Source organism: Danio rerio, chromosome 12 (assembly GCF_049306965.1).
Source record: "Danio rerio strain Tuebingen ecotype United States chromosome 12, GRCz12tu, whole genome shotgun sequence".
Lineage (NCBI taxonomy): Eukaryota > Metazoa > Chordata > Actinopteri > Cypriniformes > Danionidae > Danio > Danio rerio.
In genome coordinates, this window is record NC_133187.1 from 25,141,831 (window position 1) to 25,158,007 (window position 16,177).

Below are 16,177 nucleotides of genomic sequence, written 5' to 3' on the forward strand. Positions count from 1 at the left end.
TTTATTACCCTTGCTGGCATAGACCATTTCGAGGGATGTAAACAAATGCAATGGTCCCAACGTATCTCTTGTTTAACATTTTTAATTTCTAAAGCTGCCCAGAATCCAAAAAGAGCCACATACTGAATGTTATGATATCTGTTTTAACATTAAGTTATGATTGAATTGCCTCTTGTTACAGTTATTAAATAGTTTGATAACAAACAGGAAAAGTTCATGAGCCAATGACATCACCTCATTGGAATGGTCTATACAATTTTAAAATGTAATTTTTTACCAACCCAATTGTTTAAAAACATTGTTAAATCTTTAGCAAATTCATTAAGTTTCATTCATTTTAAAGTATTTAAAAATTTTGAAGTCAAAGTAAAGCTGCAATGGAAATATTTTAGGAATATTAAGTACTTAAATATCTAGAGCAGAACAGGAAATCAGTTCAAGACTAATGTAATTGTTTTAAAAATAAGAAAGAAAAAAATTACCAAAGTTCATAAAATCATGCAAACCAAAAGTTAATAATAATCTTATAAATACATTTTTAATGTGTCAGATATAAAATTGTAAGTTCATTAATTTCTGAAATAAAAATATATTTAAATGTATCTGAAATACTTATATTATTTTGCACACATGAAATATGAAAACTTAAACATGAAATGGTGCCACATATTTATGTTTGTGTGGAGTAAATTGAACAAATGCAACAACAGCAGTTGAAACAGTCATCAGCTTTGAATAGGTTAATGTTGCTGCTGTGCCCAGCTTGAGCTTGTTCTGCTGTGTTAACGTCAGGGGGAAAATGGGTTTAAACATTAAAACAATGTTAAGTGTCCCCCATACATTATAATGTTTCTTAATTTTGTTTTCTGTGACTACATATTTACCCCATAACTCACAGAAGACACCTAATAATGTGTCAGTCAGTGTAACAACAGTTGAACCAAAAATCTTTTTATAGAACAGCAATCATTTAATGACATTAAAACACTAATACAAAATACACTCATCTGCCACTTTTTTTCAGGTACACCTGTCCAACTGCTTGTTTTAACAAATTTCTAATCGGCTAATCAAATAGCAGCAACTCAATGCATGTAGACATGGTCAGATGATCTACTTCTTTTCAAACCAAACATCAGAATGGAGAAGAAAGATTTTTTTGAGTGACTTTGAATGTGGCATGGTTGTTGGTGCCAGATGGGCTGGTCTGAGTATTTCAGAAACTGTTGATCTTCTGGGATTTTCACACACAACCATCTCTAGTGTTTACAGAGAATGGTCAGAAAAAGAGTAAATATCCAGTGAGCGGCAGTTCTGTATGATAAATGCATTGATAATTGCTGAGGAGAATGGCCAAACTGGTTTCAGCTGATAGAAAGGCAGCAGTTACTCAATTAACCACTCGCTACAACCGGGATGTGCAGAAGAGCATCTCTGAACGCACAACACTTCGAACCTTGAGACATGAGCTACACCTGCAAAGACCACACTGGGTGCCACTCCTGTCAGCTAAGAACAGGAATCTAAGGCTACAATTCACACAGGCTCATCAAAATTGGACAACAGGAGATTGTAAAAACGTTGCCAAGTCTGATGAGTCTCGATTTCTGCTGCAACATTCAGATGGTAGCGTCAGAATTTGGCGTCAACAACATGAAAGCATGGATCCATCCTGCCTTGTATCAACTGTTCAGGCTGGTGGTGGTGTAATGGTGGGGGGTGTTTTCTTGGCACACTTTGGGCTCATTAGTATTAAATGAGCAACGTGTCAATGCCACAGCCTACCTGAGTATTTTTGCTGACCATGTCCATCCCTTTATGACCACAGATACCCGTCTTCTGATGGTTACTTTCAGCAAGATTATGCCATGTCATAAAGTATGAGTCATCTCAAACTGGTTTCTTGAACATGAGTTCACTGTATTCAAATGGCCTCCACAGTCACTAGCTCTCAATCCAATAGAGCACCTTTGGGATGTGGTAGAACGGGAGATACGCATCAAGGATGTGCAGCCGACAAAACTGCAGCTACTGCATGATGCTGTCATGTCAATATTAACCAAAATCTCAGAGAAATATTTCTACTATCTTGTTGAATCTATGTTGTTGAACGGTTAGAAGTTGTGTCTTGTTATTTGCCATGTCTTGTTGCTTTTCACTGTCAAGTCAAAAATGATCATAAGAAGTTGAGCACAATTTTAGGGACATTCTACTCTTTCGTTTAAATAAAGGTGATCTTGTATACTAGACTGGGTCTCAGCTGATACTTGTTTTGCCAGTCAACGCTATGTTTAATCATTCCCCTTTCAGATTTTTCTTTTCAAAGTTTTGATTACCTTTGCAGTCATCTACAATGTTCAAATATCATCTTTAAAACTAAGAATTTAAGAACTATTTTCGCAAACATCAAAAATTCTGCGTAGAGTAAAATGTGAAATTACATACAGCTCATATGAAATCTTTGATTAACATTACAATTAGACATTGCAATAACTGAAAGAGAAGTTACTAAGTTAATGTGTTTGGTATCCAAATCCTCAAGTGTATAACAAATAAAAGTTGGTATCAAAATTTAGTTTGATAACTTATTTCATGTAATAGGTATTTACTTGACAATGTTTTTTTTTAATAAACTGTATAAAAAAAGACTACATTTGTGTAATAAGTTTGGTGAATGTCTCATGAAAGTTTTAGATTGCTACAGCCAATTATTCCTCATGACTACAAAAATAGTTCAATTGTAGTAGTAATGAGCTTAGTTTTTTATCAAAGCCATTTTAAGGAAAGCATATTGGTTGTGACAGCTTTATGTTTAGCAGTATGTTCTCCAGCTTGTTATGGTATCGTTTGGGTCATTTCTATCAGATTTGATCAGCCAATTCAAATTAACATAAAGCTCATGCACCATATGTGATCTTTTTGTATGAAAAAAAATTGTTGAAATATTCTACAGCAAATGTCAGTTTGGTTTCTGCTTCTCACAATGATGATTATGTTTGCGAATGGATCAGTGGAGGTTATAGGCACCCTGGGCAAACCACCCCAGACCCAAGCCTATAAATAAATGCGAGGTTACATAGTTAATATAAGAAGGACTATTAAACTTGTACATTCTAAAAAAAAATAAAAAGTTTGTTGTTTTAGGGTAAAATATGGACAAAACCAGAATTGGGATTAAAAAAATATTTAGATTTATTATAAATAAAGGTGTTATTGTTGTTATAATGATGGGCCATTTATATGGATACACTTTAATGAAGTTTTTGGGAATTTCACAAGAAAAGCAATGCTATCCTTGGTTTTAAACGTAACTTTATTTTTTTCATGAGTTATTTACAAGCCCCCTCTCATATACTTATGTGCCACAAACAGGACGTTATTATCACCAACAATTCCCATTTTATTAAGGTGTAGGCTATCCATATAAATGGCCCACCCTGTACAATAATTATTTTCAATAATAAATCAAACCTAATGTAACTGGAAGATGTAAAGATAAAACTCGAGTGATATGCTAAGATCATTTAAGAAATATTTAAATGAATATGTATGAATATTAATTATGAAAATTCTATATAAAAACATGTTTTATAGAACTATCTGTTGTCCTAGACCCGACTCTTGCCGAGAATTAATGTTAATAAGTATTACCATAATATAACATAGCGCTTAGTCAAAATAAAATAATCGTCAATTTATATAAACTTAAGTATTGTCGACTTGCAAAACGCTCTGCGTGCCGGCACCTCGGCATAAAAGGCTGTGGTTACTCCTCTGGTGTCACACTGGATCGAACTAGCTGAATAGGCTACGTAGGCTACATGAAATCCCAAACGGACATTTTACCCATGATCACAAGAGGGCAGCACATGACCAGTCAAACAAAAAGACTAACAGCTGTTCGAAATGTTGGTTAACTAATATTTAAATTTGACTTTTGAAGTGTTTACCTAAAACAGACAAGTGTGTAATCAAGATATTGGTGTCCTATCAAGTACAAAAAACATACAATTCGAGAGATTATTGTATAGGCTAGCTTGAGAACATATACTGACGGAAATTATTACAATTATTAAAATAAGACAACACAGTTTACCGTCTGAAAGATGACGTGTAGTAGTTATTCACTGTGATATTACAAAACCTTTAAGTTATTTCGCCGAATTAGCAAAGGTGGTCGATTTAAAAGCGATTGTAAAATAACCCTTTCCCCCCCGAACAGCTGACTAGCAGTTGATTAGTCTGTGGAGGTGTGAATCTCACCATTTGAAGGGAGGACTGGTTTTGAACTGGCGCCTCTGTGAAATTACCAACAATTAGGATAATTGCTGTCAATCCGGTAATTTCTGTAGGTCTCTGAATGCGTCCCCTGAAGCGGAATGGCTTGTCTTTAGCCTTTGACACTGAATCGATGGCCGTCTATCAGATGTGAGCGTCTCCCAGTCTGTCTCTCATCATCAAACACTTCCCTATCTCCTGTGCCACTGCCGTCCTGCACTAACTACCTCCAGCTATAATAAAACCCCAAATTACACACACACACACACACAATTAGGACACTCTTATTAGCGTTCAATATTGAAATGTTTAATCAGAACAAAACTTGTTAATATAGCCTCATACCTATTAAACTTGCCTTAACAAATTATTAATGAAATAAAATCACTTTCAAGAATTTGAAAGTAACAATTCACAAAGTTTGGCCAAAATAAAGTAATAGTCTTGACTGATATTTGGAACAAGAATCATTTGCTTGCAATAAGACTCATTTTAAATATTGATTTGTCTTTTAAAACAAAGTTAAAAGTAGTCTAATAAAAGAAAGGGATAGTTCACCCAAAAATTAAGATGTAGCCTACTCACTATTGAATGAAATGAACAAATGACCCCCCCCCCCCCCCCCCATTGAACGCAAAAGCACACATTTTAAAGAAAGCTGAAAGTCTGAAACCATTGACTTCCATTATAGGAAAAACAAAGAGGCTACCGTGGAAGTCAATGGTTACAGGTTTCCAGCTTTCTTCAGAACATCTTCTTTTGTGTTCCACAGAGGAAAGAAACTCAAACAGGTTTCTGCCAAGTGAAGGGTGAGTAAACAATGGCAGAATTTTTGATGTCAGAGTTTTGAGTGAATTATCCCTCAGTTGTTGTATTTAAAAACGGTAAAATAAAGACAAATGGCCCATATTTGGAAGAAAAATGGATGGTAAATTTCTCAAAATGTGGAAAAAACTGTCATCTAAAAATGGTGACATAGTTTAATTGCCTTATTTCCAAGTTGATATTTTATCAAATAAAAATCTTGAAATGTAGACGAACTAAAGTTAAATATTTATTAAGTATATATCACGCATGATTTATTATGTTTACGCATTAATGTATGCCTAAGAAAATTGTTTAAGATAAGAGTTGAAAGTGACAGAATATCGCTAATAAAGATAGCTCTACATGTGAGGACTATTTTTTTATTCCATTCTGCTATTCTGTATGTATTCTGTGTAGCTTAAACAATTAATAAATATAATAAAATAATTTACCATATAACTCTAAAAATGATGGGTTTCATCTTTTTGGGTAAATATGATTTGGGTACAATATGATCAAGATTAGGATAAAATATGGACAAACCCGATCACCTATTATAGTAACTTATTATATTCAAATTTTAGCCCATGCAATGTATACCCAATAACTGAGTGGTTGTGACTTCCATAATAGGAAAAACAAAGACGCTACCATTGAAGTCAATAGTTACAGGTGTCTAGCTTTCTCCAAAATATATTCTTTTGTGTACCACAGAGGAAAGAAACTCAGACAGGTTTCTGACAAGTGAAGGGTGATTAAACATTGACAGAATTTTCAGTTTTGAGTGAATTATCTCTCTGTTGTTGCATTTTAAAGGGGTAAAATAAAGACAAATAACCTATATTTGGGGCAAAAATGGATGGTGAATTGCACAAAATGTCTGTCAACTAAAAATTGGTGACATCATTTTTTAATTGCCTTTTTTTCCCAAGCTGATATTTTATTAAATGAAAATCTTAAAATGCAGGTGAACTAAAGTTTAAATATTCATAGAGTGTATAATATGCATGATTCAATATATTTACTATGCATTAATGTATGCCTATACAATAATATTGTGTAAGATAAGAGTTGAAAATGACAGAATGGAGCTAATAAAAGTCAGCCTACATGTGAGGACTTTGTTGACATATTTTTGTCTTCCATTCGACTATTCTGTATGTATTTTGTTTAGCCTAAATAAATATTAAACATATAAATAATAAAATAAATTACCATATCACTCTGAAAGGTTTTGTCTATTTGGGTAAACTATGATCAAGATGTGCTATTCTTTATGTATTCTGTAGCCTAACTTAAATAAAAAATTAAAATTAAAGAACAAAATGATTAACCATATGACTATAAAAGGTTTTGTCTGTTTGGGTAAAATATGGTCAAGATTTGTTACTTTATGTATCCTGTAGCCTAAATAAATACAAAAAATTAAAGAACAAAATAAATTAACATCACTCTAAAATGTTGTTCTATTGGATAAATATGGTTTGTGTAAAATATGTTCAAGATTTGGGTAAAATATGGGCAAACAACTGTCGAGTATGGCTAGCTATTAAATTACAATTTTAGCCTAATATTAATTCAATAATTGAGTTGTTGTGTATTTACCACTATGCTGAAACATGCATTTTTTAGAGTGAAAAGAGAATTTTGATCCAATATGCCCAGTTTGACATTGAATTATAATAATTATAAAAATGTATAGTAAATATTAATATAAATGATCAAATAACGCCTCGCATGTTCGACGGGTGTGTCTAATTAGGCTATTTTTAAGAATAGGCTACCTTTCTGCACACTTCAGAGCGTTTATTTGTTTATTTACGGTTCTAGTTTGCCCAAAAATGCCTTCAATTGTGAAGCACATGCCCTGACCAAAGTGCTCAACACATTAGGGCGGGCAGGGCAGTTGAGATATCGATCGTTGTGCTCTGTGTGTTTTGCATGGGATTGTCTGGGGGGTAATTGAGTGTCACTGTCTGTCTGTGTCGTCTCGCTGGCGCCATGTGCCTCTTTGGATTGCTAATTTCTCCAACCGACCCGCCTACATCTACTCTCTAGTGCAGGCCTGCAGTTTCCACCTCCATCAGCCTGTCATATGGCTGACAAAGCAGAATTTGGACTTTAAAGTGCGTTTCTAAAAATAAAAAAAACAGATACAACTATGTTGGTATTACATCCAGGGACAAATATTTAGATCCCATATATTTTCGATTGACCTTTAAATCATTATAGTACAATATTACGAACATATTTTCGAAAGCTTTCGGTTTTAATAACCATTATGCTGTTATTATTTTACCACGTCCTGCTACCTGCCTCATCATGCGATTCTGTCTCAGCATCTGTAGGCGGAAAGACAAATTGTATGACCGCTCTGTGAACCAATACCAATGCCAATAGGACAGTGTATGCAAATTTATCAGCACGACTGGCCAATCAACGCATTAATGGGCAGGGCTTTACAGAGCCAAAAACTGATCCGGTGAAATTTCTCCGATCAGTGATCCGCTGCTTCGAGATCGGGGATAGTTGCCCTTGTGGAAACTTGTTTGTGTTATTTCACGAGTCCGTTTGTGTTTTATATGTGTTTGTGTGTTTTTCATCGCATGGCGGATTGGTTTGGTTACACACGGGGAATGTTTCTCCACTCGCGCTAGTTTCGGATCCTCCGATGGAACAAGACGCGAGCCTTTTCTGCGCCCGTTTGATTTTTGGATACAGTGTAGATCACAGATCCCTGGGAATGCAGTAATAAATGTAGGACATATGTAACGAGTCCTCTCAAACCATTCGGAGGGTCTTGCCACGGGGTATCAAGACAAGGAAAAGCAGCCGTAAATGGATCGCCTGGTTTCTCTGTGGTTTCAGCTGGAACTTTGTGCGATGGCTGTTCTTCTCACGAAAGGTAACTCTTAAGTTTATTCAGTCGCTTCTGGACGCGCACGACTCTCAACTGACTTTAAACCATATAAAACTGTAGCGCTCAAACACAAAGTATGTTTATATGTGTACACAACCAGTCAAAAGTTTGGAAACAGTATTTTTCTCATGTTTTTGAAGAAAGGCTTTTCTGATAACTAATGTTAAGTTTATTGAATCATAAATACTATAAAATCTGTAATATTTAATAGTATTTCGATGTGAAAGAACTGATTTTCTGTAGGAATGTGTTATAAAATATAATGTACTCCTGTGATGAATTATGAGCAGCCATTACTACAGTTCTGTGTCACATGATCCTGCAGAAATCATTGTAATATGCTGATTTGTATTGCTCAAGATGATTTTCTGATTATTATCAGTGTTGAAAATAGTTGTGCTGCTTCGTTTTTTTGATATTGCCATTTAAACTATAATTTAAAGAGTTTTTATTCAAATATGATACATTAAATTGCTTAAAATTGACACCTAATATATTTAAGGTACAAAAGATATATCGTTTAAGAAGTTAATTTTAAGTTTTCAGCTTTTTATTGATCAAAAAATGATCATGAGCGCCAATAGTTAATCATAATTTTAGCATTTTAGAATTTCTACACTGAATTTTGACACTGAAGACTGGAGTAATGATGCTGGAAGTTCTGAATAAATTAAAATGTAATATATATATATATATATATATATTATACACACTTATACTTACACAGAAAACATCTTAAATTCAATATATTTTTTCACAACAATACTATAAACAAAGCCTTGGTGAGTCAAAGAGACTTTGTTCAAAAACATGAACAAATCTTAATGTTTTCAGCTTTGTAATTGATAGTTTACACATCTTAACACTTGTTTATCGGCTTCTGCCCTTACAAAATAACATGTTCATTTTAATATTGGTGATTTCAGTTTGTTTCATATGTTAAAAAACTACGGTTAATTGCAGCGAATATGTATTGCATTTTGTTTTGTTGCCTATTTTCAGATATAAAGTGTATTTACTATAGCATGTAATATTTAATTTCAGAAGTAAAACAAGGTCTTGGGACAATTTTAAATGTGTTTCTAGCTGCTGAATGCTGGCTTAGGAGCTAACATGTTTCAGAGACCATCTTGAGCTTTTTAGTTCCTGGTCTAAGGTAGATACATAAAGCCATCTTTAGACCAGCTACCTCCAGCTCCAGTTATAAGTATTCTCCAGATCTTGTTTTGTCATTTTCTAGCCTCTTGTTAAAAATTGATCAGCCAAGAACATTAGCCTCCGGTTTTATGCATTATTAGATAAGCCCAGCCATAAAAAATAAATAAGAAACTCATTGGACCTAACTGATAAGAAGAACTGATTTCTCACACTAATGAGATGACATGTAACTCCAGCCTCGGACAGTGTACACAAGCAACCTACGACAACACAAAGGCCGTGTTTATTTGTGTTTGTGTCATGATGTGTGTTTAGTGTTCTGTTTCACGTTCACACATGGTGGTAGGTAAAAAAGGTCCACTTACAAAAACGGTACTGAATGTTAAAACAATCTGTGACCTTATTAGTTGTTATAACAATATTTGACCTCAATTTTGAGAAAACCTTAAGAAGATTGTTGCTTAAAAGGATGTTAAGCTAAATGGCTAAATTTCATTCATGGTTCACTTTTATTATTAAATTCAAGGAATATAGAAAAATGTCAGCTATACAAGCTATGAATAGACACTTGTGGACAAAGCTAAGAACATGTTTTTGGGTGAACTGCCCCTTTAAAAGTTACTCTCTGACTTAATGCCAGGTTTGACCACAAGTGAGTTTGCGTGCTAACTGAAAAAGGAGTCCTGCTCTCACCCCCTTTACGAGTTTCCATTTGGGTTGAAAGAAATTGACTTTGGCAAACAAACCACTAATTATAAGTTACACGGTTCCTGTTTTATAAGACAGGCTAAAAGGATCCTTTGCATGAAAAGCCGTGACACAGTTACAGTGTTAAACTGAAAGGCCACATATTAGCGTTCTGACACAAACCCTTAGTCACAATGTTGTATTAGTCCTGTCTCTTTTGGCCTTTTTCTGGCATTAGGTCTGACTAGTTGCTTTGTTTTTCTCTCTTACATCCTCTTTGGATGAGATGAAGAATGCCTTCCTGGTCATAAAGTTAACCAGTTACTCAAAACCTTGGTGATGTTAGAAATACTACAGTTTAATTCTCTAATAACACGCTCCATTTCTGTTGGAAGGGATGTGATGGGAATCTCAGCGTTCCCACACTGTTTGACTTGATTCTAGCCTGAAAATGTTAACACAATTAGTGTCAAGAATCCTTGGAAAGTTTCGTTTCCTGGAAGCACATCAGAGACAGTTGTATTATGGTTTAATATATCGAATTCAGTACATTTATTTTCTGTTTAACTAACACAGCTTTTCTGTTTTGCAGGAGAGATCAGGTGCTACTGTGACGCACCGCACTGCGTTGCCACCGGATACATGTGTAAATCAGAGCTCAACGCTTGCTTCACTAAGGTCCTGGACCCTCTTAACACAAACTCACCTTTAACACACGGCTGCGTGGATTCGCTTTTAAACTCTGCAGACGTGTGCTCTAGTAAAAATGTGGACATTTCAAGTGGAAGCTCCTCTCCTGTGGAGTGCTGCCATGATGATATGTGTAACTACAGGGGTTTGCATGACCTCACACACCCCAGAGGGGACTCAACAGGTAAGATGCTCAAATATGACTAAACTAAAGGCTAGATAAGTCTACTGTGTGATATTTTAGCTTTTTGTGTCATGATTTAAAGAGATGAATCCAAAAATGTCATCTTGTTTTGATATATAAAACAAAAGTGTGTTTTTGTAGGAAAAACATTCTTCAAAATGCATTCTTGTTTAATAGCATAAAGATTTGTGGGAACAAAATAATCATAAAAACTGTTATTTTTATCAAAACCGTAACCTCCCAGCAAACAATTTTGTTTAATAGAGGTCTAAAAGACATCTAAACGTAGACAGCTTTGCTAAAACAAGGTTAAACTTGGGCTGTCAGTGAAAATCTAATAGACATCTAAGAATAGCCCAAAACTAGACTCGTCTTCAAATATAGAGATTAGACAGACTTTATATGTTTAGTCATTCATTTCTGTTTATTTGATTACTAGTCTAGTATTGGCCTATTGTTAGACGTCTATTAGATTATTACTGACTGCCCAAATTTAGCTTTGTTTTGGCCAAGATGACCATGTTTAGACGTCTATTAGACATCTTTTAAAATCAAAATGCTTGCTGGGCTTACACTGTAAAAACACTACTACACAAATGGTTTGAGTTAACGTTTTTATAAATTTAAATGGGTATTCTGCATAGACCAATTAGGTTGTCCCAAAAAAAAAACCCTAAAGAATTGTGTTGTTTCAACTCTTTTTAAGTAAGTAGGGCAAACAGTCATTTTTTTGATTGTACTATGTCTAGCATCGGCATGGGACGATAATCGGTTTTAAGGTTTACCACAGTTTGGAAAAGTCAAGGTTTTAAAACCACCAAAGTTTTCTACTATAACGTTCCTAAGGTATATGTAAGTGTTTTTCACGACTATTTTATTTCGTTTTCAGCAGAAAATGAACCTCTACATCAAAAGCTACTGATTCAAAATATTTACAAATTTTTAAATATATTAAATATTTTTCCTAAAATAAAATATATTGGTTCTTTGGGGTAGAAGTTGTCGTTTTTTTACCCAGATATATATATATATATATATATATATATATATATATATATATATATATATATATATATATATATATATATATATATATATATATATAAATGGAGCAGTAATCATAATACCGTGAAACTGATTTTTTTTTTTATTCAAGGTTATCATACTGTCAGAATCTTATTAGCCCATGCCTAGTCTAGGCATAAAATATTTTTTTTGCTTGTTCAAGCAACTTATTTAAAATGAGCTGAAACAACAAAATTCTGGCACAACTTGATTGTTTTATGTTCAATCCCCTGAAATTTGTAAAAACAGCTGAGTTTATTGATTTTTGTTGGGACTGCATAATAATAATAATAATAATTTATTCTTATATAACGCCTTTAAAACTTAATTCTCAAAGTGCTTTACACTAAAAGATACAGATAAAAACAATTGAGAGCAACAGTAAAATTTAATCATTCAAGCTAAAACATTTAAAATAGCTAAAACATTAAAAATTGCTAAAACATTAAAATATCGAGAAACATTAAACAAACTAAGAATGCACACCACATGAATAGGCGAGTGTAAAGTACTGAGTTTTTAACAGTTTTCAAGGATGATTTAAACATTTAAAAGATTCAGCGTGTCTAATGTCATAGGCATTTTTACAGTATTGAATGGTCTAATAGTACACAGTAATTCCTTTATGGGTAGATATTTTTTATCTAATCAGAGAAGACTATTATCTTTACTGAAGCCTGACGTCAATCCTGTGCAAACATAGACTCTTGTGACACATACTTTCATATCAGACATATATGTGCACACACATTGCCTTTTACTGTTCTCACGAGTCTGCAGGTTGATATGTAATGGTTTCCAGTGCGGCGTCAGTTTGCGGCTAGCTGGCAGTTTACCTTTTAGCACTTGGATTCAGATCACATACTTTTTATTGCACGTGGATCATAAAACATTCCCACTGTGTTGGAATGTGCTTCTCACAGCGTCCTTTGACAGACGGCTCAAAGCGCATAAATATAATCCTGTTTAATGAAAAAAGGTGCGCTGATATATTAAAAAGCAAGTATAAACGTAACATCTCACGCTGCTTTTTCATTCCAAATCTCACTTTGTTCTCCCCATGCTTTCTTTCTATCCAGACCGATACCACAGCTCCAATCAGAACCTGATCACAAGGGTGCAAGAGTTAGCGTCTGCTAAAGAGGTGTGGTTCCGGGCGGCGGTGATAGCGGTTCCCATCGCGGGTGGGCTTATCCTGGTTCTGCTGATTATGCTGGCGTTGCGAATGCTCCGTAGCGAAAACAAGCGTCTCCAGGCACAGCGCCAGCAGATGCTTTCTCGTCTGCATTACAGCTTTCACGGACACCACCATGCCAAGAAAGGCCACGTGGCTAAGTTGGACTTGGAGTGTATGGTGCCGGTAACGGGACATGAGAACTGTTGTCTGGGCTGCGATAAGCTGCGGCAGACGGATTTGTGCACTGGAGGAGGAAGCGGGGGTGAGCGTCTCCTATCTCTGGTACACTGGGGGATGTACACGGGGCACGGAAAGCTGGAGTTCGTATGACTACTCGGAGCTTCTTTGTTAGGGCACAAAAGGGTAACTGTGTAGTTTGCTGTCGTAATGTTATTATTATCGGCGTGTTATTTTATTGTCTCAAACGAGAGCAAAGACATTTCAAGGACACAATTCATTGTGTTTTCTCAAAAAAAGAGCACTTTACTTGAATTAGAATGGCCGGTCTCTAAGGGGGGCTGTGGTGAATATGAAAAGGGTGGAGCTTATGGACTGCAAGCCCCGCCTCCTTCCCTCTCTGGATCCTGGAATGACACTGAAGGATTCGTTAAGACGGTCTTATTTTGCACATTTGTATAAAATGGACTTGATGATTAAAGTTGTAAGGTCGCAGTCTGCGCCCTTTTTTGAAGAATTTTACACTGACACCAGGGTACAGATAAGGTTTGTTGTAGTCAAATTGTATGAATAAAAGATTCAATCTTGACTGTAACAAATTATGTGCGTCTGTTAATGATTTCATTAATTAAGTGTGTTTTTTTTAGATCTGGCTGTGCGATAAGTGCAAAATAAACCTATCACGATTTATTAAACAATATTACGATTTCGATTTTAATCACAATTCTGACACACACAGACGTTTTACTGTAGCTATCTTTTCATCCAAAAATGCGAAGTAACTATGCGCGAAACTGGATTATTGCATGTAAGATATGCTAATAAAGCAGCGTTTCCATCCAACGAGTCAAAGACCACAAAATTGTCACTTCCTGATTAACTGGCACCAAATATCAACAGTAAAAACAGAATTTTTGGTAGGAGAAGCTGCGTGAATTTTTTCTTTATTTAATAAGTGACTTGCGCCTTAGAAGGCAATCCTGACAAGTGGTGGCGTTTGAAGCGTTTGTTCGGTAAAAGTGTTTCCATCACTGTTTATGCACATTTTTTCTTACCAAATAAAAAGTTTATCCTACTCAGTTATGCGGATACATTTTTCATATGCATTTTCAAAATTTTTGTGCATTGATGGGCGTTTCCATCAATCTTTATTTATGCGCATTTCCAATATGGAAACGTACCTAGTATGACTCTGAAACCTATTTCCACAGAAAAACAATTAGATCTTTATCAAAGGCCTGTAACATGTCTCTAAAACAGACATAAGGCAAAAAATGTAATAAAAATCAGTTAGTAAAGGTGTTACAAATAAATAAACTACAAACACATAAATAAACTACTGTGTGTGCGCGGCATCAATAGTAAGTCTTCAATTTTCTGCTTGACCACATATCAGAAGTAGTTGCGTGTACTGTAAGCATCCACAGAATTATTTTTGTCATGCATAGATCATAAACATCTTGTGGCGTTGCCGGGAAGTAGGCTGTACACGTCGCAACTTTTGTGTACACAAATCAGTTATTTCCAATGGAGGTGTACGATGTGCTCGCATATTCTATGCGCACCTCGTTGAAAACATCTTTTCAGAATACTGCAAGCACACCGCAAGTATTCAGCTTCATACTTTGTATAGAATTTACATATTTAGGTAGACTAATTACCTCAGACTAACACAGAACACCCAATCACTACAGTGCTTTTGAATTTTCTCCTTAAAACTTGTATCAGAACTGCAGTTTTGCCTGTTTGTCATCCGCCAACAACAAATGCGCCAACAACAAATGATAAAAGGAACACGAGTGTAAAGCACGTTGAAAATGTTGAAGGAAGCAACGCGATTTCCTCAAGCTTTTACATGTGATATGTGACTGACAGGTCTTACAAACAGTGGCGAATCTGGAGGTGGGGCCAGAGGGGCACGGGCCTCCATTTAAATGGCCCTATAGTGCCCCTCTCCTCCAAGAGATTGCTGATTTATATCAAAGCTCAAACTTAAAGATGCACTTTAATTTATATTGAACGTCGGATGTTATCTGTTACTTCAGCTATTTTTTTGTAAAAGTGCTTTCATCCCTGTAGATCGACTAACTTGTTCCGAAACAGGGATTAAAATTGTTAAAATGTTACGTGGCATGGTTTGTTTTTCAGACAAATGTTTTAAAACTAACCAAAATTGATAATCATATGCGAGTACACTAAACATGTCAATCGTTGATCAGAGTTACAAGGTTTGTTTTCCGCGATTCTGCTCATAGCTGTCATATATGTGCTTTGTTAAATTACCATTTTGAGCTGTTATGACAACTATAAAGCTGCGCTTTATGGCAAAATCGAAAGTGAAAGCAAATAATTCAAGCAGTCCTAGCACCAATTGAATAATTTGGCCCCCCCTTTGTAAACTGTGGCCCCACCTTTAAAAGTTCCCAGATCTGCCACTACTTCCAGATTACCTGGTTCTGTGATACATCAACCTTCCCCTGTCCAAAGTAATCCCACAACACAGATCTTAACTTTTTTTGTGGCACTAAGTCCTCCTGTGCTGAACTCATCACCCCTGTTTATGCAGGCTAGTGTTCATTAAGCTGTTTCCTGTTCTCGCACTCTGTTTAGGCGTGCTGTGTTATAATTGGTTTAAGTAGCATATTGCGGTAAATCGACCTGTAAGTCCATTTAGAAACTGTGCAAGTTCAAATCACAATTTCAATTAATCGCACAGCCCTAGATCTGTGTGTGTGTGCACTGTTTTGGGTGGTTTGCGAGGACAAACATTCGTATAATGACATGGACATATGACCTTACAATCTTGATGTGCTTTATAAGGACATGCCTTGTGTCCTCATAATTCAAAATGCAGAAAAATTATAGTCAACGGTGTCTTTTGACACTGGGCGGGAGGCCAAGGCAATATACAGTCGTCCCTCGTTATTCCACAATAGTCAAAATCCACAAAGTAGTCAGCTTTATTTTTTACAATTATTTAAAATGTTTTAAGGCTGCAAAACCCCTCTACACACTTTATAGACTTTGGGCAGAC

The 16,177-nt window shown here is 35.3% G+C and overlaps 1 protein-coding gene across 1 annotated transcript; it reads left to right on the top strand.

The window, feature by feature from the left end:
- Window positions 1-7,595: 7,595 nt before the first annotated feature.
- Window positions 7,596-13,738, top strand: bambia (BMP and activin membrane-bound inhibitor (Xenopus laevis) homolog a). Its single transcript, NM_131784.2, is given in 3 exon segments — window positions 7,596-7,990; window positions 10,443-10,724; window positions 12,869-13,738. Coding segments are annotated over 3 exon segments (777 nt in total). The 5' UTR covers window positions 7,596-7,923; the 3' UTR covers window positions 13,297-13,738.
- Window positions 13,739-16,177: the final 2,439 nt, after the last annotated feature.